Source organism: Myotis davidii, unplaced genomic scaffold (assembly GCF_000327345.1).
Source record: "Myotis davidii unplaced genomic scaffold, ASM32734v1 scaffold534, whole genome shotgun sequence".
Lineage (NCBI taxonomy): Eukaryota > Metazoa > Chordata > Mammalia > Chiroptera > Vespertilionidae > Myotis > Myotis davidii.
In genome coordinates this window covers 5,737,285-5,758,873 of record NW_006286678.1, presented here as the reverse complement: position 1 = coordinate 5,758,873, position 21,589 = coordinate 5,737,285, and the positions used below count along the sequence as shown (strand labels likewise).

General features: G+C 44.5%; 1 protein-coding gene across 13 annotated transcripts in view; it reads left to right on the top strand.

The window, feature by feature from the left end:
- Nucleotides 1-21,589, top strand: part of UNC13B (unc-13 homolog B (C. elegans)) — a 149,226-nt gene that overhangs the window by 99,135 nt on the left and 28,502 nt on the right. For 4 of the 13 annotated variants that reach the window (XM_015560544.1, XM_006758520.2, XM_006758519.2 and 1 more), the window contains exons 1-7: nucleotides 705-3,056; nucleotides 10,012-10,034; nucleotides 12,339-12,385; nucleotides 14,628-14,706; nucleotides 16,345-16,350; nucleotides 17,098-17,172; nucleotides 17,680-17,899. In XM_015560544.1, coding sequence (XP_015416030.1) covers nucleotides 770-3,056; nucleotides 10,012-10,034; nucleotides 12,339-12,385; nucleotides 14,628-14,706; nucleotides 16,345-16,350; nucleotides 17,098-17,172; nucleotides 17,680-17,899 — 2,737 coding nt within the window. In that variant the 5' untranslated portion in view covers nucleotides 705-769. Of the gene's footprint in view, nucleotides 1-697; nucleotides 3,057-10,011; nucleotides 10,035-12,338; nucleotides 12,386-14,627; nucleotides 14,707-16,344; nucleotides 16,351-17,097; nucleotides 17,173-17,679; nucleotides 17,900-21,589 lie in introns of those variants that run through there. The other 9 variants (XM_015560546.1, XM_006758526.2, XM_006758525.2 and 6 more) reach the window with 5 other exon arrangements.

Genomic DNA, 21,589 nt, shown 5'->3' with positions numbered 1-21,589 from the left:
TCCAGTGAGGGGTTGCTGTCACTTTGTGCTATAAGTTCTTGTGAATATAGAGCATCAGCACAGGCAGGAGTGAACCTTGAGTAGCTGAGCCTTCACCAGAACAACCAACTAAGAAAAAAGAAAAATAACATTCTACATCTTGTCTTTGTCATTCGTTCACTGTGTATGTGACTTGAGCTTTGGTAGTTAAGCATCTATTTGTTCATTCCTGAGCCAGACCCTTGTGTTGAATTTTATGAAGATTCGGTTACTCATTGACCTCACCCCCACCTACTTCCCAGGAGTTTGTCTCAATCCTTGTGCCTTTGGGTACTTACACAAGGGCTTGATTCAGTTTTATATTAATACTCTGATGAAAAGCCAAGGAAAGAGAACTGATTGCTTATAGCCTTTAAGACCAGCATGGGGAGACAAGTCAGGGCTGACTTTCAGTCTTAGAGGGTAATATTCTAATCCCTGCGTGACAGTTTGATTCAGGTTAAAAGTATTCTGCTGCTTTCTGACCTGAGTGCACTATTTTCCTTTTTCACTAGCTGCAGGATAAGAGTCAAGCCAGGATTCCAGGGGCATGTGCCAGGTTTGGAGACCACACATGGGACCAATCCAGGCAACACTGTGGGCTAAGCCCAAGGCATCAGCCAGCAATTATTGCTAGAAGTAGCCTGAAAAGAGCAGGACAGGGTATTGCCTTCCAAGACAATCTCTAGTAAGCAACCTGATCAGAAATAAGAGGAAGAAACAGAGAATCCCTCAAACCCAGAGGGAGAAAATGAAGCGATTGTTGCAAGAGTCAGAGGAAGAAATCATGGTCACCTTGGGACCCTCCTCCAGGACTTCCCCAGATAAAGCTAAGGCAGAGACCATGTGTGGCATCAAGAGCAAGTCCTCAGGACCTGCTGAATCCTTACCAGAGGACAGCTCCTTGCCCCCTTGCTGTGGGTCAACAGCCTCAGCCATTAGTGGGGAGAGAGAGGGGGGCCTGGCCCCGTATAGCAGCTTTGGACAGGAGGCCAGCAGTCCGCTTCCTCTGGGCTCCACAGCCTGTGCCTCAGGGTCTGGCTCTCAGGACCTCTCATCTGCCAGCACTACCACCAGCTGTCAAGAGCCCTCAGAAGGGAATCAAGCCAAGTTCCTTTTGTCCAGGGGCCAAGGCTGGAGCCTTGAACAACAAGAACCTTTGGGGGATGTAGTGGACTATATAATCAGAGAGCTGCAAGGCATCAGTCGTCTCCAAACTGAGATTGCTGAGCTGCAGCAGCACTTGAGCCAAGTCCAGGGTTCGGTGGATGAAGTCTCTAGCTGTGTAGACTCAGTTCTGAGTGGAATAGGCTTGCAGGTGGGCAGCAGCTCCCTTGCGAAGGTGTGTGCAGGAGGAGAGGTCCAGGAGCCCCAGGTGGAAAGGCTTCATGAGGAAGCCATTCTGTATCTGTATGGACTTCCTGAGCAAGATGGGGAAAATACCTTGGAGCTGGTGCACAGCTTCCTGGCCAAGCATGTCTGTGTTAATGGCATGCAGTGCAATAGGTACATCAAAGAGGCTTATAGGGCAGGCAGTGCCCAGGCCCCCAGGCCCACTGTTGTGAAGCTTGCTCATGTGGAGCACAGAGACTTCATCCTGCAGAAATCCATACTCTTGCAAAGTGTAGGGGTCCAGATTGCCACCAAAGAAGAACCAATCTGGCTACAGTGCTTTGGGGAATGCAGTAAGCATTCCCCAAAGGAGTCTCTATCGTTTTTGCAGCAACAGCTTCAGGATCATAATTCAAGTTACTTAATCCCAGACAAACCAGTTCTTCATGTCGAAAGAGAAGATAGAGGACCCTTGAATGGAGCATATCAGATGAGGACCCAGAATCAGCTTAGAGAACCCTTGATCCCTGAGCAGCAAAGCCTTTGCTTCCCACCCAAGGACAATGTAGCAAAGCCAAGTGATTTGTCTAAACCAGAGGATGAAGTAAAAGGAACACCAGAAACATCCCAAGTCATCAGTGGCAGCCGTGGTGAACTGACACAGAGAGAGGCTTCTCTGTCTGCCCTTCCTCAGTTAGAGGAACCTTCCCTAGTATTAATCTCAAAAGAGGAGGATTCTGGGAAATCCCAGGTTTTCACACCATGTAGTCAAGGACTTGAAGCATGTGAAGTAGCAAAAAGAGAAAACAACTACAGCGATAAACGTGAGGACAGCAGCAGCCTGTCACTGTCTGGGTTGCTGAAGACAGAGGACAAGCTCCTGTCCTGTGAAGCCGGACTTGATATTCTGAGCTCAAAGCAGCTAGAGGACCTTTTGACAGACAAGTCCAGAAGGTTTGCAGCTCTGAGCTGTGACAGCATGATGGAGCAAATTATCATAGGGCCTGAGACTCTCAGTGGCATGGTTCCTATTGACTTGAATGAAGAGGAGGAATGTGCTGCTCAAGTCCTTAAAGATGTCTTTGAAAAGTCCTCTTGTGGTGTGGGTGGCTCGCAGGAGGATGAAGATGTAGAAATTAAGTTTTATACAAGTAAACTGGGCCGAGCAATTCACCACTTTCGTTCAGCTCTGCAGGGCGTGTTTCAGAAGCTGGAGAACAGTGGGTCAGTCAGTCCTGAGGACCTGGAAAGCAATGAGAGCTGTTCCCAGTCAGAGAACAGTGATAGACTTCTCGGGACAACGAGTTCAGGGGGTGCCCAGGATTTCTCTGTGGGGAGCCCTGGGAGCCAGGGGAGTGAGAGTTTGCTCAGTGTGGTCTCTGGGAGAGTGGGCATCTCCACACAGGGAGACCAAACCTCTCAGGATCCCAGCAACTTCTCTCTGGCTTCTCATAACTCACCTCTTGCATATTCATTGCCAGGTTTGACTCTGGCTCCAGGTCTGGAAAGTGAAACGTGTTCTAGGCCCGAATCTCCCAAGCAGGGCAGACTAAGCTTAGAGCAAGTGTGTGCAGAGACCATCTACCTCAACAAGTGCATCAACAATTTTAAAAATGTTCTAAGAGAGAAAAGACTGAGGCAGAAAAAACTTTTGCATGATCTGGTCCAGAAGGCAAACCATCTCTCGATAGAAGACGTGCACCCAGGTATTCCGAGTCTCTATTTAATGGGGTTGCGGCTGGGTAGGGGCTCTCTGTGGCCAGCATAAGACCTAGCTCGGTGGTGAGTTTCACAAGGTGAAGGGGGAGGTTCACAGCTTGAATCAGTCTAAATTACTTGAGTATAAATTTTAAACTAATCCTGTGGGAATTAGGGTGAAAGGGTTCTAAAAGCAACAGGAAAGAAGTTCCTGTCCCTATGGAACTTCCTATATAGCAATGGTGTGTGTGTGTGTGTGTGTGTGTGTGTGTGTGTGTGTGTGTGTGTGTGTGTGTGTGTGTCTTTAGAAAGTACCTTTTCAAAAGAGGGAGGAACATTTGGGCAGAATCAGTTTGCAGCTGTAGAACTTTTAGGATATTCCAGAGTGAAGTAGTTGCAGAGTAAGAGGCAGGAATGGGGGGATGAGGCATATTGACTCACAGGCACTAGAGGGGCTAACACAATGCTACGTTGCATTTAAAAATTATTCTTATTTCTTGCTGAGATAAGATTGCCATTTCCCCAGCAGCTGATGGGGCTTCTGCACTTCATAGGCCACTCTGGGAATTTCCGCTATCCCCACCTGCCTCCTTCCTGGTTCTGGACTTGACAACATAGAACCTTATTTACAACTTGGAGCTGTCCAGAAACTGTTCAGAGTGCTGACCCTACCTAAGGGCCTGACTGTGCCCTCCCCAGGTCGTGTTTCCATTCTTCCATCTCCACCTAAAGGCTGCTCACCTAAGAACCAGAGAATGGAATGGTTTTGACTACAAGGAATACGAGAACTTTTTCTAGGCAGTATGGAGATACGTAGCTTTAAAATTACTTCTCCCAGTCAAATTTAAATTTACCCAAAGAGCATACACTGCATTCATCCAGTTTTAAATATAAATGGAGTTGTCCTTTTATGCATATAACCTGATTAATCTTTCTAAAGCAAAATTAAAATTATGAAACATATTGTGTTGGCAAAGGTGCAAGGGAATAGGTACTCACACATTGCTCGTGGGATGGGAGTGTAAATTGGTATAACCCAAGGAAGGCAGTTGGAAATTTATCAGAATTGTATGTACCCTTTGAGCCCCAATATCATTTCCAGGAATATACCCTGCAGGTATATTTTCACCTGTGAAAGGGACGTATGTTCTAGGTTGTTTTTGAAGCATTGTTTTTAATAGCAAAGATTGAACACAACCTAAAACTGCTCATTAAGAAAGACTGGTTAAATAACTTATTGGCATGTCCAAGCAAGGGGATACAGTACTGTGTAGCTATAAAAAGAATAAGGTAGCTTTTTACTGAAATAGAAAGATGTCTAAGATAAGTTGACATGTGATTAAAACAAGGTACAGAACAGTATGTCTAAGATGTCCAAAGTTGTATAAATAGGAGTGGGAAAGAATACACATCCAAACCCATAGTGTCTGTTTGTATATGTATAGAATATGTAACAAAGATACAAAAAAAAACTGATGCACAATTTCCTGTGGGAAAAGGTATTAGGTGAAAAACTAATGGGATGAGAAAATTCTTCATTAATATCTTTTAATATTCTTTTAGAGTTTGAGTCCAGTAGTTGTAATATCAAGTCATAAAATTAAATTAAAAATAAAAATTTTAAATCATGTCACTTTCAAATATCCTAGGGCTGCTCCTTAGAGTTTACCAAAAAGTCTAAATTCCTTCTCTTAGCATTCCAGACCACTACAACTGGTCTCTAGTTTGCATCTCCCATAGTCCCACTCTACTCCACCCTAAAGGAAACTTTGCTGTCGTTCAAATTTGCCTTGTACTTTCTGTTCTCAGTATATTCACTTATACATGCTTCCTTCTATCCTAAGGTGCTGTGTTCATCATATCAACCTAGCAAAATGTACTCTATTTCCTTTCTGAATGGTATTTTATTGTATGTACATACACCACATTTTGTTTATCCATTAATTTATTGATGGGCACTTGAGTTACTTCCATCTTTTGGCTATTGTGAGTAATGCTGCTATGAATATGAGTGTGCACATATTTGTTTGAGTTCTTGCTTTCATTTATTTGGGTATACACCCAGAAATGAATTGCTGAATCATATAGTAATTGATTTTTTGAGGCATGGTCATATTGTTTTCCAGTGGGCGTACCATCTTACATTCCCACCAACAGTGCACAAAGGTTCCACTTGATCCATATCCTTGACAACATTTGTTACTCCCTGCTGGAGTGTTGGGTTTTTGGTTTGTTTGGTTTTTGTAATAACCATTATAATGAAGTAGAGTGCAAAAGTTTTAAGTGAAGTTTTGATGGAGTTCAATTTATCTGTTTTTTTCTTATATTGATTCTGCTTTTGGTTTCATAGCTAAGAAACCATTGTCTAATACAAGGTCATAGAGATTTACTCTTATGTTTTTTCTAAAGGTTTTATAGTGTTAGCTCTTACATTTAAGTGTATATGATCCAATTTGAGTTAATTTTTGTAGATTGTGTGAATAGGGGTGCAACTTCACTTGTTTGCATGTGGATATCTAGTTATCTCAGCCCCATTTTCTGGAAAAGACTGTTCTTTCCCCCATTGAATGGTCTTGGTACCCTGGTCAAAAATCAATTGACCATAAATGTAAGAGTTTATTCCTGGATTCCAATTCTGTTCCATTGACTATCCTTATGCCTCAATTTCTTCTTTTGGAAACACTTCCTTCACTTGACTTTCAGAACATTGTTCTCAGTCTTGGTTTCCCCCCATCATTATTGACTGTTCCTCCTCATCTTCCCAACCTTGTAGTATTCAGTCCTCACTACTTTTAAAAAAATTGATACTTGTTTCCTAGGTAATCACTTCCAATCTTATGAGTTTCATAAGCATTTCCAGATTTATATATCTGGCCCAGAATCTTCATGAACACCAGATTCCACATCTACTTAATATCCCATTTGGATGTAGATAGGCATTACATATTTGACATAACCCAAATCAAACTCCTGCTCCTCAAGTCCTACCAAATCTGCTTTTTTGTACTTGTCCTTAACAGTAAATGGCAGCTCCATCTCTGCAGCTGCTTGTGCCCAAATCCAGAGTCATTTATGACTTCTTTTCTCTCACAACTGACATACAATCAATTAATAAATTCTGCCTGCTTTATCTTTTTTTTAAAATCCTGAATTTTACCACATTTCTGTCTTTATCACTGTCATCCTTGTCTAAGCCACCATTTTCTTTGATCTAGAATAGATGATTGCGTAGTCTAACTGGTCTCCCTACTCCTACCCTTATTCTTCTACAGTCTGTTCTCCCCACAGCAGAGTAATGAGTCAGATCATATCACTTCTCTGCTCACAGCCTTCCAATGATTTTTCTGTCTCACTCGGAATGAAAGACACAGTGTTTATAAGGGCCTATAGAGCCCTATTGGAACTGGCATTCTTGCATACTTGCTTCGCACCAATTATGCTTGAACCTCAGGCTTTGCATTTACTGCATGTTCTCTGACTGGAATAATTTCCTCCTAGAATTCTGAATAGCTTCTATACTCATTTCTTTCAGGTCTCTGCTTAGATGTCATTTTATCAACGAGGCCTTCCTATAACCTTTTATGAAATTTTAATAGCAACTGTAACATGATCACAGGGGACATTATCTTTGCCTCTTTGCAGTTTTTAGCAGAGCCCCTATCACACATGATATGGAACCAGAATGCCTGGTTTGAATTTGGCTTTGCCACTTGCTGTGACTTTAAGCAAGTTTTTTAATCCCTCGGATCTTCAGTTTAACAAAAATGTTGAGATACTAATAGTATTTACCCAGGAGAGTTGTTATGAGAAATAAATGAAATTATTTAAATAAAATGCCAGTTACATAATATGTTCACATAGTGTTAGCTATTATCGTCATCTTCACCACCATTATTAATTGTCTGCTCCTCCTATTAGAGTAGAACTTCTCAAGATCAGGGAGTTTGTTTCATTCACTGCGGCATTGCTGGTGCCTAGCGTGCAATATGTTCTCAGTAAGTATTTGTTGAAGAAAGGAATCCCTGCAATAACCCTGGAGGTAGCTGTTCTTATCTACGTTTTACAGATTAGGAAATGCAGGCTTAAATAAATCAGTGCCTCAAGTCTTTTGGATCCCAAGTACAAGGAAGTTAAGATATATCTACTCTAATAAAAGAGAAACATGGTAATTGGCGTATGACCACTACCCTTCCCATTGGCTAATCAGCGAGATATGCAAATTAACTGACAGCCAAGATGGCGGCCGGCAGCCAGGCAGCTTGAAACTAACATGAGGCTTGCTTGCCTCAGTGACGGAGGAAACCAATGTCCCCCGCCTGCGGCTGCAGGCCTCTGAGCCTGCAGTTTAAGAAACTATGTAACAAATCCCTCTGGACTTCAGCCAGCAGGATCACAACATTGTATGCAAATGCCAGAAACCTACTTTCAGCAGCGGAGGCCTAAGAGCTGGAGCCAAGCCTCAAGCTAAAGCTGGCCCAGAATTTAAAAAAAAAGGAAAAAAGGAGCGGTTGGGAGCTTCAGTCACCCCCAGCCTGAAAACAGCCCTCAGCCCCTCACCCAGACTGGCCAGGCACCTCAGTGGGGACCCCCACCCTGATCCAGGACACCCGTCAGGGCAAACCAGCTGGCCCCCACCCTTGCACCAGGCCTCTACCCTATATAGTAAAAGGGTAATATGCCTCCCAGCACCAGGATCAGCGGAGCCGTGAGGCCTCCTGGCACCGGGATCAGCGTGACAGGGGGCAGCGCCCAAACCCCCTGATCTCCCTGCAGCTCTGTGTGTGACAGGGGGCAGGGCCCCAACCCCCCCACCCCACGGGCCCTGCTCTGTGTGTGACGGGGTAGAGCCATAACCTCCCCATTGGCCCTGCCCTGAGTATGAGAGTGGCGGTGCCCCAACCACCTGATCAGCCCTGCTCTGTGGGTGATAGAGGGCGGTGCCCCAACTCCCCTATCAGCCCTACTCTCTGAGTGACAGCGGGGAGCTCCTCCACCCACTGCTGGGCCCTGCTCTGTGCGTGACAGGGAGTGGCACCGCAACCTCCCCATCGACCCTGCCTTGAGTGTGACGGGGCGGTGCCTCACCCCCCAATCGGCCTTACCCTGAGCATGACTGAGGGTGGCATCACAACCTCCCAATCTGCCCTGCTCTGAGCCCGACCAGGGGCTGCACCTAGGGATTTGGCCTGCCCTCTGCCACCCAGAAGCAGGCCTAAGCTAGCAGGTCGTTATCTCCCGAGGGGTCCCAGACTGCGAGAGGGCACAGGCTGGTCTAAGGGACCCCCCCTTCCCCCGAGAGCACAAATTTTTGTGCACCGGGCCTCTAGCATATATATAAAATTCTTGCTTTCAAGAAATTAACAGGTTAGGGAGACATTTATACAGATAATTAACAATGAAGCAGTACTAGCAACATACTGCTATAGAAGTGTGCATATAAAAGTGTGGGTACCAAGGGCACATGATGGAAAGGCAGATAAAGAAACTTACAGAGGCATTTAACATTTGAGCTAAGTCTTAAGAATTAAGTCTGGGTCTACCCAGTAGATGTGAGAGGACAGATCAGGGGGAGCCTTGATGGCCTTGTCAGCAGATTGGATTTTATTCTTTAAGCATACTGGGGAACTCTGGGAAGAACCAAAGGACACAAAGTAACTTTGACATGGTAAAATATATTTAAGATAGTGGAGGAGGACAGAAACCTTTCCAATTTGAGTCACATGGTCAATTAAAGTGTTCCTTGACTAATTGTCTTTTCAAAGGGAACAACAGAGTGCTAAAAAAAACCCACCACACACACACACACACACACACACACACACACACACAAAGGAAACAGCAATGTAGTGCTTTCTTAGAGGTGGGAATAGATATAGAGAAGACGTGTTCCCCCGCCCCCAATCCAGGAAGTGTCTTTTTCATCTCACCCACTTTCCTGTAGCTGCACTGTTTTGGAGGATTCCAGTTCCTGAGTTGATTCTTCTGTCAGTGACATGACCCATTTGGTCATCAGAATGGCTTGAAATGGGAACGTATTTATTAGTTTCTATGATTCTCCCTTCTATTTGTTATGTAACACCAATGAGTCTTTAAAGGGAAGGGAAAAGAAAGTAGAGGGGAGCTAATGGGCCCAGGTGGTTGGACTTTCTGTAGAGAAGAAAGTCTATGTGTGGCCTAGAAGTCAATGTAGTCTCTGAAGAATTACCTCTGAACTTTATACTTCCTCTATTGTGGCTTACTTGGGTCCTTCTGGAAGCATTCATTCCCTTTGGAATATTGTTCTATATTTGATAAATAATCAGACCTGAGATTGAAGTCATAGTTTTATCATCCAGATCATGGTGACTTTCGTTAGGGCAGTGGTCAGTAGATAACCCCAGTCTATAGCCGTTGAGCATCCTGGTCCTGGCCTTAACTCCAGGCCCTAACATGGCCTAGCTTACCTTAGATTCTGAGAAAATAGGCTAGGGCTTGCTGGGCAAATGCTTGGCCAGCTCTGCTTTAAAATGGAAAGGGCTCAGCCACCAGCCTTTGGGGTTTGAGGACTTGCCCAGATCCAGAGTGAGCTCATATACCTTCTGAGGAAGGAACAAACTCAGTCTGTGCTCAGGGAGCTCAGGTGGCCTGTTGGAGTGGCCCTTGGTAACAGAGCTGGTCTGGTGACCCTGGTGGCCCTCATCCTGCATGCAGGCTACTTTGGAAAGGGCAAAAGGTGACTAGAATCCCCAGGCAGACTTTGTCCTTTGGTTTAAGTAGCCAAACCTGGTATGTCCTACATTATAAAAGCAGGGGCCAGCAATATAAGATTCTGGGAGCTGGGCTTTGTGAACTTCCCAGTTCAGAGCACCTCTCCCTCTCCTCCATGTCCCTTGAGGTTTGCTGGCATTTTCTTTGGGTTCCCTGCTATAGGACTGAACCTACTAACCGCTCTGCCCTTTTTTTCTGCTCTTTCTCTCCTTGCAGAAGGAAAGCGAGGAGCCCTTCAGGTTGTGTGTCTGGCCTTTTGGGGCCTTTTTGTTGTCTATTCTCTACCCCTCTCTCCTGGCACGGGGTGTTTGTGTGTGTGTGCCGAGTGCACATGACCTGTGCCTCTGAGCTTTGGCTGGGCAGATAGTCTGTTTTCCCTAAAAGCAGTGCGTGTGTTTTTCCTAAAAGCAGTGTGTGTGCATGCTCCGTGCTTGTGTGTGCTCCTGCAGACATCCCTGGAGCACGGTGTGAGAATCTGTGTGCCAGCATGGTGCACATTCAACGTGGCATGTGTGTGCTTATATTTGTACTCAGTTTGACTCCCCCAGACACTGATCGCCCTCCTCCTCTCCTACTTTGTGTGTCCATTTTCTACTTGTTGCTGTGCCTGGCATATGCTGTAAACCCTCTCTGAGCCCAGCATGCGTACACGCTTTGTATTGCGAACAGGTGTTGCTGCAGGCATTTTGTTCCTCTTGCCTGTGGCCCTAAGTGTGAATGTGCTTCTGAGCAGATTTCCTGGCCTCTTGTGAGCACAAGCTTCCATAGACCTGTGATGTGGCTCCCTTATGCCATGTGAATGCAGACTACACTGATGCTCTGTGCCTGCAAGCACTGGTTCTGGAAGACTGAGAGGGTTTGCTTTGTCTATGATTTGGGCCCTAGTGAACACTGAATCCTCCCCAAAAGGGTGTGCGCACAGGTGCTATAGCCCTCTACAGAGCAGGACCCACGCTCACCTTGTTTCCCTCTGGCACAAGCTGTATCTACGAATGTACCTCCTGTAGGTCCTTTGTCTAGATCTCCTTTCTCTCCCCTGGCCCTCCTTCAGTGCCCTGTGTGCGCATGCTGTTTGCTGTGTCTGCAGGCTTCTGCAGACCCACTGTATCCCTAAGCACAGGAAATGTGCATGATCTGAGCCAGTGAACCCTGGCTCCCAAAGACTCTTTGTGACTTTGTTTCCTTAAGCCCAGTGCTTTCTGGCAAGCATTTAATTCTAGGTAGGACATAAAAATCTGCTCAGTACAGCAATTGTTTTTCAAAGGGAATAGAAGTTCTGGTTGGTAGGACCTGGGGACTTAGGGATGGCCATCATTCACAAAACAACCTTAGGAGACTTGCTTCAGCCACTTCTGGCTGCCTTTTGGGACAGGCCAGGGCAGGAGGCAGATAGGCTTGATTAGGGCACAGACAACCTGAGAAGAGTCCTAAATCCAAAGTTCATTTTGAGCTGACCTAAGGTAGTTCTTGCCAGCTTTTATATTATCCATTAATCTGTCATACCTCTCCCTTTTCTACTTTGTCTTGCCTCATTCAATCTATAACTTCTCACATCTTTAGCACTCCCAAAACTTCACCCCCTGTCCAGAGCAACTTACTTGTGCCTCCCTTGTACTGGAGCTCATGTGCTCCGGGATAGTTAGTGAGAGCCCAGGTCTGAGGTGGCAGGGAAGTTGGTGGTGGTGGAGGGGAACAAGGTAGGGCAGGAAGCCCCAGACCTACTCGCGCTGGGTCCTTTGAGCCTAAACAGTATTTGCCATTGGTTCTCAGGAGAGCCCTGGCAGCTTTGGAACTCTGTACACTGCCTGAAGGATTTGCTTTGGGTATTTTGGTGCAGAAAACTTTAAAAATTGTTTCCAACCTGTTTCGTCCTTGAATTATTTGGTACCTCAATGTTCAACTTCTCATTACAGAACTCATAAAATTTACCAAGTGATAATCCAAGTGTCTAACCTGTCTTGGATACTCTGGTAATGTAGAACTTATCAAATGTTGAGTGAACTCAGTGCCAATGAGTTCCGGCTTCAAGGAACCTAAGCCAAGTCAAGTCACAAGATGAGAGGAATTTAGAAAGACCAGGTTGACTGTGGCAGCCAAAGGAATTTAGGAATATAGTGGAAGAAGACCAGATTCTATATGAAGTTGTCTTTTTGCCTCAGTGAGGCCTAGAAGCCTAAATGGATCCTTTTCCCAGCTTTGGTTACTGTTACATATACTAATGGGTTGTGTGTGGGGGCATATAAATTCTGGCAGCTCTCACAGTCCCAGTAGACTTTAGCCCAAAGATTTCAATGAGCTTGGCCTTGTATCCTTCCTATTCATTTGGGAGAGGGGAGATGAAGTACTGCTCATTTCAGCAGCCTGCTTGTTGCCTTTGGCTCATCAGGGCATTGGCCTAGACATCAGGCTAGCTATGTCACCACATGGTGTATGTGACCTACACTCCTCTGAGCTTCCTCCTTTACTGCTCACTGCCTTACCAACGAAAGATGGCCGTCTCCTTTTTTTCCTAGGATCTAACTTTTTTCTATCTGTTTTTAAAGATTCCAGATGATGGCGACTCCTCTTTGCCCCAGTGGCTCCCAGAAGGGTAAGTGATTCTTGCAAGGTTTCTGTGGATCTTGAATAGACCCTAGTGCTGCTTTTAGCTTTTCCCCTGGGAAGTAGGAGAAACAACTTCATACGCTTGATCCTAGGGAAGGAAGATGTTCCACTGTAGGGATTGATTGGTTCTCTGGGTCAGAGGAGAGAACTCTACAAACTGATTACTTAGAGGCAGAAGAAGAGAGAGCTTTGCCAAGTGGTTCCCTGGAGCAGGGGAGGGGGCTTGAGGGCTCCCCCATTCTTGCCTGTGGAATTTCTGATCCATTGCATAGGGGTGATTACTCTAGGTAGAAGATAGCAATAGCTGATTAGATTTCTCCCTAGGCTCTGTCCTGCTTTAGCTGTTGTGAGTCACCTACTTGTTCCATTTCACTCTAGTCAAGACATAAGTAGCATCCCTTGTGAGCTCTATGTGTTTGTCTGTGCTTCTTATCTGGGAGTTTCAGACCCATGTGACTGCAGCAGAGAGTCATTTTAAACTGCTCAACTGCTGCTTGTCCTTAAGAGAGAAAATAATTTAAGTGCTTCTCTACCTCCACTTCCCCCACATGTACTGCCAATTAATTATTTGTCAGGATCTTTCTTCTCTCCCACATAGACCTTCTGACATTAGAATTCTCAGTGGCTGCCTCCTCTCCCTCATGACCAGAGGAGAAAAAGGATCAGATCATAATTTTATCTATTACATTTTTATGTGCTCCTTTTCCTTGTGATTTGTCTTTTAAATCAAGAGTTAATCATGTGAATGAACCACCCTTCTTCGTCAAAAGCTCATCTATGTTGCAAAAAACTTCATGTCTTAAATGGTATATATTATAGTTTTTAGAATTAGCCACAAACTCATGGCACTAGTTGTTTCTTCAACAGCCCTTCTTCAGGGCTTTAGCTTTTTCCCTCTAATAATTGTAAAATACATGCATGCCAATGGAACATATCCAAGCTATTTTTAAAGGGAGCCATGCAATGATTTTCTAAATGCCTCCCTATTGTTGTCTTTCCTTCCTTCAGCTCAGTCCTTGGAAGCTGCCACAAGTTTAGAACTTCCCTGGGTCTGGTAGTCTCATTGAAAACAAAATTCACTGCCTGTTCTCAAGAAGCGACTTTATTAGAAATCAACATATCAGGTTGCCTGTTCCAACTCCTGGCTTTGACCCAAATTGTGGCTCCATTTAAAAAAAAATTTTTTTTGGCCTATATTGCCGGCGGTACCTTCTTATTCTTCTGAGATATACCTCTTTTCAGACTAGCTGTTGTGTACAACCCAGCCACCCCACATCCCACCTCATTGTTCTCATTAAAACCAAGTGCATGAGTTCTTTTCATTGAGACTAAGAATGGCAGCTTCCAAAAGGTCAGTGAAATACTGTAGTTCATCCCCCTCATGTTATAGAAGTGACACCAAGACCCCAAAAGAGGAAGGAATTTTGGCAGAGGACATGGAAAGAGTTAGTAGAAGAGTTTGACATAAAATCTGGCTTATCTCAATGTGAAAATGGTGTTCTTTGGGGGAGATTCTTTGTATTTTTGTTGGATATTGCTCTGGAAGAACAGACAAAGAACAATAAAGTTAATAAACGTAGAAAAAATATAAAAATTTTAGAAATCTCCAGCTATAATTTTTTCTTGGTCCCTGTTGATGTGTCCATAGGGATAGACCAGACACTCTGAGTTCTTTTCTTGTTTCCTTCCTAAATGGTCTTTTAGAAGTCTCCATCCCACCTCCCCTGCCTCCACTTTATGATGTGGGCTTCTTTTTCCATGGAGACCCTTTTTCCTCAGGATGGAGACGATCTCCTTGTACATGTCATTATTTGGTAGTCTTGCTCACCTAGGCAGCAGCTCTTCTGTAGAGCTATTCCTATGGGCTCTGTTCTAGCACAGGCCAAGAAAGGCTTATTTTGGGGGAGCAGTGTCTCTGGCCTGAGTGTAGAGAAGAGCCCTCTTAACCATCAATTCCCACCTTGCCTTATGGAGCATAAGGTCCTTCAGATAAACAGAGTTGCCTGTCACTATGGGATAAAAGATCTCTAGGTCCTTGGCTAAAACCATAGAAGGAGACAGGTAGGTGCACTCTGAGAGCAGATTCCATTGCTCATCATCCCATGGCTTTATTTCCCTCACTTCCTGTCTTCCTTACCCCCCTTGAAAGCACATCTTCCTCCGGGGAAAAGGTGAGCAAGGAAAATGGACAGGACTAAAGGTTCTGACATATTTTCTTCCCTCCTCAGGCCAGCAGGAGGGCTCTATGGCATTGACAGCATGCCAGATCTACGCAGAAAAAAGACACTGCCACTTGTCAGCGATCTGGTGAGTGAAACTCTTGTGCAGGCTTAGGCTGTATCCTCGTGGTAGCCGCCATTGGACCTTGGCAAACTATCAAAACTGGTAGTGGTCCATTTAGTGACAAGTATTGGTCTGAAGAGCAATCATTTTATTTTTTTTAATTTTTATTAATTTCAGAGAGAGGAAGGGAGAGGGAGAGAGAGATAGAAAAATCAATGATAAGAGAAAATCATCTATTGGCTATCTCCTGCATGTCCCCTACTGGGGATCGAGCCCATAACCTGGGCAGGTGCCCTGACCAGGAATTGAACCATGATCTGCTGGTTCATGGGTCGACACATCCACTGAGCCACACCAGCCTGGCAGAAGACCAATCATTTAAAGACTTACTGAGACTTAGAGATGGCTTCAGTGAGACTTTGTTTTACCTCACTCCCTATAGAACCCGAGTTTCTTCATGAGCTCAAGCTCCCACCTGGAACATTTAAGGCTTAGGCCCTCAAAGCTGGGCTCTGTGGTTATATTCTAGGTATCTAGTTCTTCTAGGTATCTCTATAGCCTTTTTTGATGACTTAGAATGGAAACTGCCTCTAGCTCTGACCTAGATCATTGAGCTTGGCCTGTGATGAGCATGGCTGGTACAACTTCTTGGAGGTCAAGTGGCAGTCTCCTCCCAAGACATAGGCTTTCTAGGCTATCTCTGTGCCCCTAGTTCTTCTTAGTGTCTGTCACTGAGAGGTAATGATAACAATGTGTAGAATTGAATTGAAATGGGCTTAGGCGTTAAAGCTGATCTCAGGACCTCCGGGATGATCAGAAATTCTCACTTTGGGTTGTACGTCCTGAGGCAGGATTAGCTCAAGGAATTTTCCGTAACGGAGTGGATAGTGGGGATAGAGTGGAGCACAGGCTCTCCCAAAGCTCTGAAACTAGATGTTCAGTAAGACTTTACCCTTTTTCTTATTACCATTTCTGCTCCTCTTTTCCTCTCCCTGTTCAGTCTGTTTTTCTGTCCACCTCTTTTCTCATTTCTCCTCCATTCTCTGCTGTTTTTCCACCCACGAGTTTCTTTTTCTTTAGTTGGCTGCATGGAGCTATCCTCTGCCATTTTTTCTTAATCATTTTTTCTTTCCTACTATTGTGTATCTTCTTGTTTCTTTTTTTCTTCCTTTCAAATGCACCTCTTCTCCCAACAACTCTTCATCAAGCTGGTTGGATGAAGATATGTTCTGATGCTATCTCTTCTTTATTACAGTCTTTCATTGTCTTCTGTCCCCCCTTTTTTCTCTTCTTTCTTTCTTTTCTACCTATGTTTTCTCATTCTCTACTCCCTCTTGCCCACCACCTCCTCTTTGCTTAACTGTTTGGATAGCAGCGTCTCATTCAGTTCTTATTTTCCCTCCTCCATCTTTTAACCTTTTCTATATTTCACTTTCTGGCATAACTCGTCTAATAGAAGCTCGGCCTTACACCCAGGCTACCTGTTGAATTGAAGACAATTCCATTGGATAGAGGCAGAGAGTTTTGGAATGTGTTTCCTACATTGGACTATAGGGAAGAACCTCTCAGTTGCCTCTGAAGGTGTTTTATTTTTTATTTTTTTAATGCCCTTGGGGTAGCTTTAACATCATGTTGTTCCTTTTTCTGCTTTCCTCTGCACAGGCAATGGTGAGTGTCTCCAGAGCCCCTTTCTAACCACTATTAAGAATCTATATTTCAAACCACCCGGCCCCTCCTAACTGTTCTTCCTACTTAGACTAATATTTTTATTCTGTCTGCCCAATGTCCACTATGTTAGGGAAACCATGTGTCTCTTCATGGGCTGCCCCTAATGCTTGGGCCTGGCATACATGAGGCCCCTCTATACAAGAGACAGGCTAGCAGGGTGCAGCCCTAGTTCTCATACTTACCCCCTTGCACTGCTTGATTTGGCTGAGGGTACATTGCCCCGTTTACTTTCGTAGTTCCCTGCTCATTTGAGCTGCTGACATCTAAAGCCACCTGGGGTTGTGTGGCATGATGTGGTACCAGGGGATAGGTGATAGCATGGAATCGTTCTCAGGGATGGCTCTTGAATGTAACTCTGACAGAGTTGTGTGTTTATTCTATTCTTAATGACCTACTTCCTACTGTAATTCTAAACTTTTCATTTTTCTTGGCCTTTCTATAAACAAGGGGTAAGATACCTTTGGATGATAGATACCCTGAGAGAAGTGCTTTTCTAATATTGTTAGAACAGTCCTCTGAGGGCCTTGGGTTTTGGATCTTAACCTGGGATGCTGTTATCTATTACCCATGGGTAAAAATAGAAGGCAGTAAGTTATAGTCAGTTTGCTTTGATCACTGAAACTCCCTTCCCAGGACTTTGCCAGTCCTTGGTGGTAGCCAGGACTGACAATAGGTCTTCCCTTACAGTCGTTGGTCCAGTCCCGGAAGGCAGGGATTACTTCTGCAATGGCTACCCGTACCTCTTTCAAGGATGAAGAGCTGGTAAGTAACCCCTGGGCTTTCATGAATCCACTGGCCTAACGATCTAGCCATCCACTGGTGATCACCTCTGTAGCCATACGAATTGAGAACTCAACAGTGTAGGGCATACATCGTTAATGGAACAGATAGATAGCACTGGGTCTCAGACTTCCACACTAGGAAAGGCGAGAGACCAGACCAGGGGTAAGCCCAAGTCTCATGTGGGAGTACGGACCACTGAACTCGGGGTATTATAGTGGGTCTAGAATCCTATGTTTCCCAAGAAACTTTGAATGCTGGGGCAAGGCTCAGAATCAGTATTCAGGTCAGACCTGTCTTTCATGACCTGGAGCACACAACATATGGGGGCTTCTTTCTGCCAGGCTGGACTATGCACTGCGTCATTCTAGAGCATCTTTTCTACTACCAGAGGGGAAACCATGGTCTTGATTGCCCTACAAGGTCTCATTCTGGTATCTCCCAGCAGAGACCTAAAGTCACTGGTGGGTAATGGTATATATCTTTCAGAAATCCCATGTGTATAAGAAAACCCTGCAGGCCTTAATCTACCCCATCTCGTGCACCACACCCCACAACTTTGAGGTCTGGACTGCCACTACCCCGACTTACTGCTACGAGTGCGAAGGCCTGCTCTGGGGCATTGCCCGGCAGGGCATGCGCTGCAGCGAGTGTGGAGTCAAGTGCCATGAGAAGTGCCAGGACCTGCTCAACGCTGACTGCCTACAACGTGAGTGCTCTTGTGGGATGAGGGGTGGGGAGCACGGGCAGCAGGGGCTCTCCAAAGTAATCTGTCAGACAAGAGCTAGGATGGCTGGACGTCATTCCTCCAGCCTTCTTCATTCTGAAGCTCTTTCCTTTTCAGAGAATGTAGAGTCCTGAGTCAAGTGCATGGCCTTTCCAAATAACTGGTTTTATAGCACTTTCTTAAGCACCTTTAGAAAGAATTCTTTGAGTTTTCTAAGGCCCTTTGGTGGAACTAGAATCTCTTCAGGATTCAGATGATCCCAGAGGCTGCACTTGAGTAGTGTACACACCACAGTGGCCACAGTTCCTAAATGACTAGAGCATGTTTAATTGGGGACCAAAACTGATGAGGAAAGAGAATTCTGTGAGAGGAACTCTCAGTGTTAGGCCTCAGAGAGGAACTCCCTAGGATCCAGGGAAGGCACCATTTATTCCATGCTTATGGATGCAGCTTTTAAACAGCAGTGCCAGGGGCAGAAGTTTCATATGGCTCAGGCAGAGGTCCCAGAGGAGAAAGTGCCAGAAACCCAAGGCCCTGACTAAATGTGTTTTTTGCTACCTTCATGGAGTGGGGGGTGTGGAGGAGGGGCGGAGAGGAACGGGAAAAACAAAATTTCTGTCTTGTTGTTTTGGAGGTGGTAGCACTCCAAGTTCTTGTCTCGTTGCTCTGCTCCTGCTGGACCCAGGGGTAGGGAAGTGGGAAAGTATTTTCTCACCCCTCCATGTCTCCCAGATGTCATTCAGAACCAAGCCATAGCAACAAAAGCTTTAAGGATTATGGTAGGAAAAGGAAGGTCACCTTTAGACTCGCAAGCCTTACATTATCTCAAGGAAAGATATGTGACATAAAAGGGACCCAGGAAGAGGCAGGCCTAGAGCAATTGTTCACTTAAAGTATCCTTTGAAAACAAACAGTAAAATCTCAGACTTGCTCTTAGCAATATTTCTTTCTGATACAACTCCTCAGGCAAGGGAAACAAAAGAAAAAATTAACAATTTCTTGTAAGTCTGTCAAACTAAAAGTTTTGCATAGCAAAAGAAAGCATCAACAAAATGAAAAGAAAACTCACTGAATAGGAGAATATATTTGCCAATGATATATCTGATAAGGGGTTAATATCCAAAATTAATGAAGAACTTATAAAACTCAAAACAACAAAAACAACCCCACTCAAACAATCCAGTTATAAAATGGGCAGCCCTAGCCAGTTTGCTCAGTGGATAGAGCATCAGCCTGCGGACCAAAGGGGCTCAGGTTCGATTCCAGTCAAGGGCACGCACTGTGGTTGCAGGCTCCGGCCCGGGCCCTGGGCACATGCAGGAGGCAACCAATCGATGTGAAACACATCAATATTTCTCTCTGTCTTTCCCTCTCTCTTCCACTCTCTCTAAAAATCAATGGAAAAAATATCCTCGGATGAGGATTAATAATAGCAAATAATAATAATAATGCTTCTACCAAAACAATGCATCTATGCAATATAGCAAATATCATGTCTGAAATAAAGAGGATAAAGCACAGGTGACAATCATTTTTTAAAAAATGGGCAAAGGACCTGAATAGACTCTTCTCCAAAGAGGACATACAGATAGCCAATAGACATATGTAAAAGATGTTCAATGTCACTAATCAGAGAAATGCAAATTAAAATCACAATGAAGTATCACCTCACACCTGTCAGAATGGCTGTCATAAATAAATCACCAAAAACAAGTGTTGGCAAAGATGTGGAGAAAAGGAACCCTTGTGCACACTGTTGGTGGAAATACAGATGTGCAGCCACTGTGAAAAGCACTATGGCGCTATCTCAAAAAATTAAAAATGGAACTGCCATTTGAGCCAGCAATCCACTTCTGGGATTATATACTAAAAATCCCCAAACACCAATCAGAAAAAATATATGCATCCCTCTGTTCATAGCAGCATTATTAACAGTAGCCAAGATATGGAAACAGTCCAAGTGCCAATCAGTAGATGAGTGGATAAAAAAGCTGTGGTACATTTACACAAAGGAATACTACTTGGCTATCAAAAAGAAGGAAATCTTAGCTTTTTTTATAGCATGGATGGACCTAGAGAGCATTATACTAAGTGAAATAAACCAGTCAGAGAAAGATAGGTACCATATGATTTCATTCATGTGTGGAATCCAATGAAGCAAAATAGAGACAGACTCAGATAGAGAGCTGATTGTTAGCTGTTGACGGGAGTGAGTGAGTTGGGGGTTTGGATGGGTGTTGGTGGAGGGGTTGAGCGAAAAAGAAAAAAAGAGAGAAAAAACTCATGGACAGGACAACAGTGATTGCCAGGGATGGGCAGGGGATGGGGTCAGGAGGGGTATAGGGACGATAAATAGTGACAGAAAGAGACTTGTCTTGGAGTGAACACACAATACAGTGTACAGATGATGTGTTGTGGAATTGTGCACCTAAAACCTGTGTAATTTATTGTCACCCTAATAAATTCAATAAAAAATAAAAATAAATAAAATACCAAAAAAAGAGAAAAAAAGTCCTCCTTTGAAGAGCCCTAGATTGGTGCCAGTGGCATGACTGCAGCGGACATGAGGAGACTGGTAGAACAAGTCGGCAGAAGAGATGGGGCTCTGAAAAGATGGTCTGAAGATGAATGCTAGTGATGACTTTGCCCAAACCCATCATGAGGGGGTGATAACCACAGGTGCCAGCAGGTCTTTGCTTTAATTCCTAGCAGCCAAGTGGGCTGTTTGCCAGAAACCTTCTGAAATGCTGCTGTGTAGCAAGAGTGTCGATTTTTTTGTCAAGGGCCTTTCAGAAGTTCCAATCCAAGGGCGTAGCATGGCATAGGATGTGCTAAATGGATGCAGCCCAGGTCAATTTTCATTTATCAGCAATATCTTCTGCCCAAGGTTTCTGTGAAGCACACAGTGTAATGAAATGCCTTTTTATGGGCCTCCCCGGACAGAAAACCTGCTTGCCATCCTCCCACGGTTAGGATGCAGTTGTTGGCCTTTCCCTCCCCTCCCCCCACTCTAGGTTTTGTAGTAGAGGCCTATGCCTTTGGAGAATAGAGAGAGGTAAGAATCAGTCTGCAGGGCTGATAAAGCTGAAGGATGGTTTCTGAGAAGCCTGGTTAATGAACTGTACTGGAGGAGTCTGTGTTCTTTCATAATTCTTAGGGCAGCAGGGAAAGTCTGCTAGTCTTCGAGATGAGTTGGCTGGGGTCACAGCTAGTGATGATGGCCCTTGCCATCCTGCCAAGATAATAATAATGATAGTAATAATAACAGTGGCCATTTATTGAGTACCTGCTAGGTGCAAGCCATTGGGCTAGATGCCTTATACATGTTGATGTAATGCTTCATAGCACCCTGAGAGAAAAGTGATGTTTTCTTCTCTTAAAAGAAACCAGTTTACTCAGCTAAGAGTACTGGAATCTGGATTTGAACCTAACTCTATCTGTTACCTAACTCTGTCTGGCCATACTTTTCTCACCATACCACACTATTTTCTGATTAAAGGCACTGGAGCATGGGACAGAACTTTTTTTTTTTTTTAATTAAATCTTTATTGTTCAGATTATTACATTTGTTCCTCTTTTTTCCCCCCATAATTCCCCTCCTCCCAGTTCCCACCCCACCCCTGCCCTCACTCCCCACCCACTGTCCTCATCCATAGGTGCACGATTTTTGTC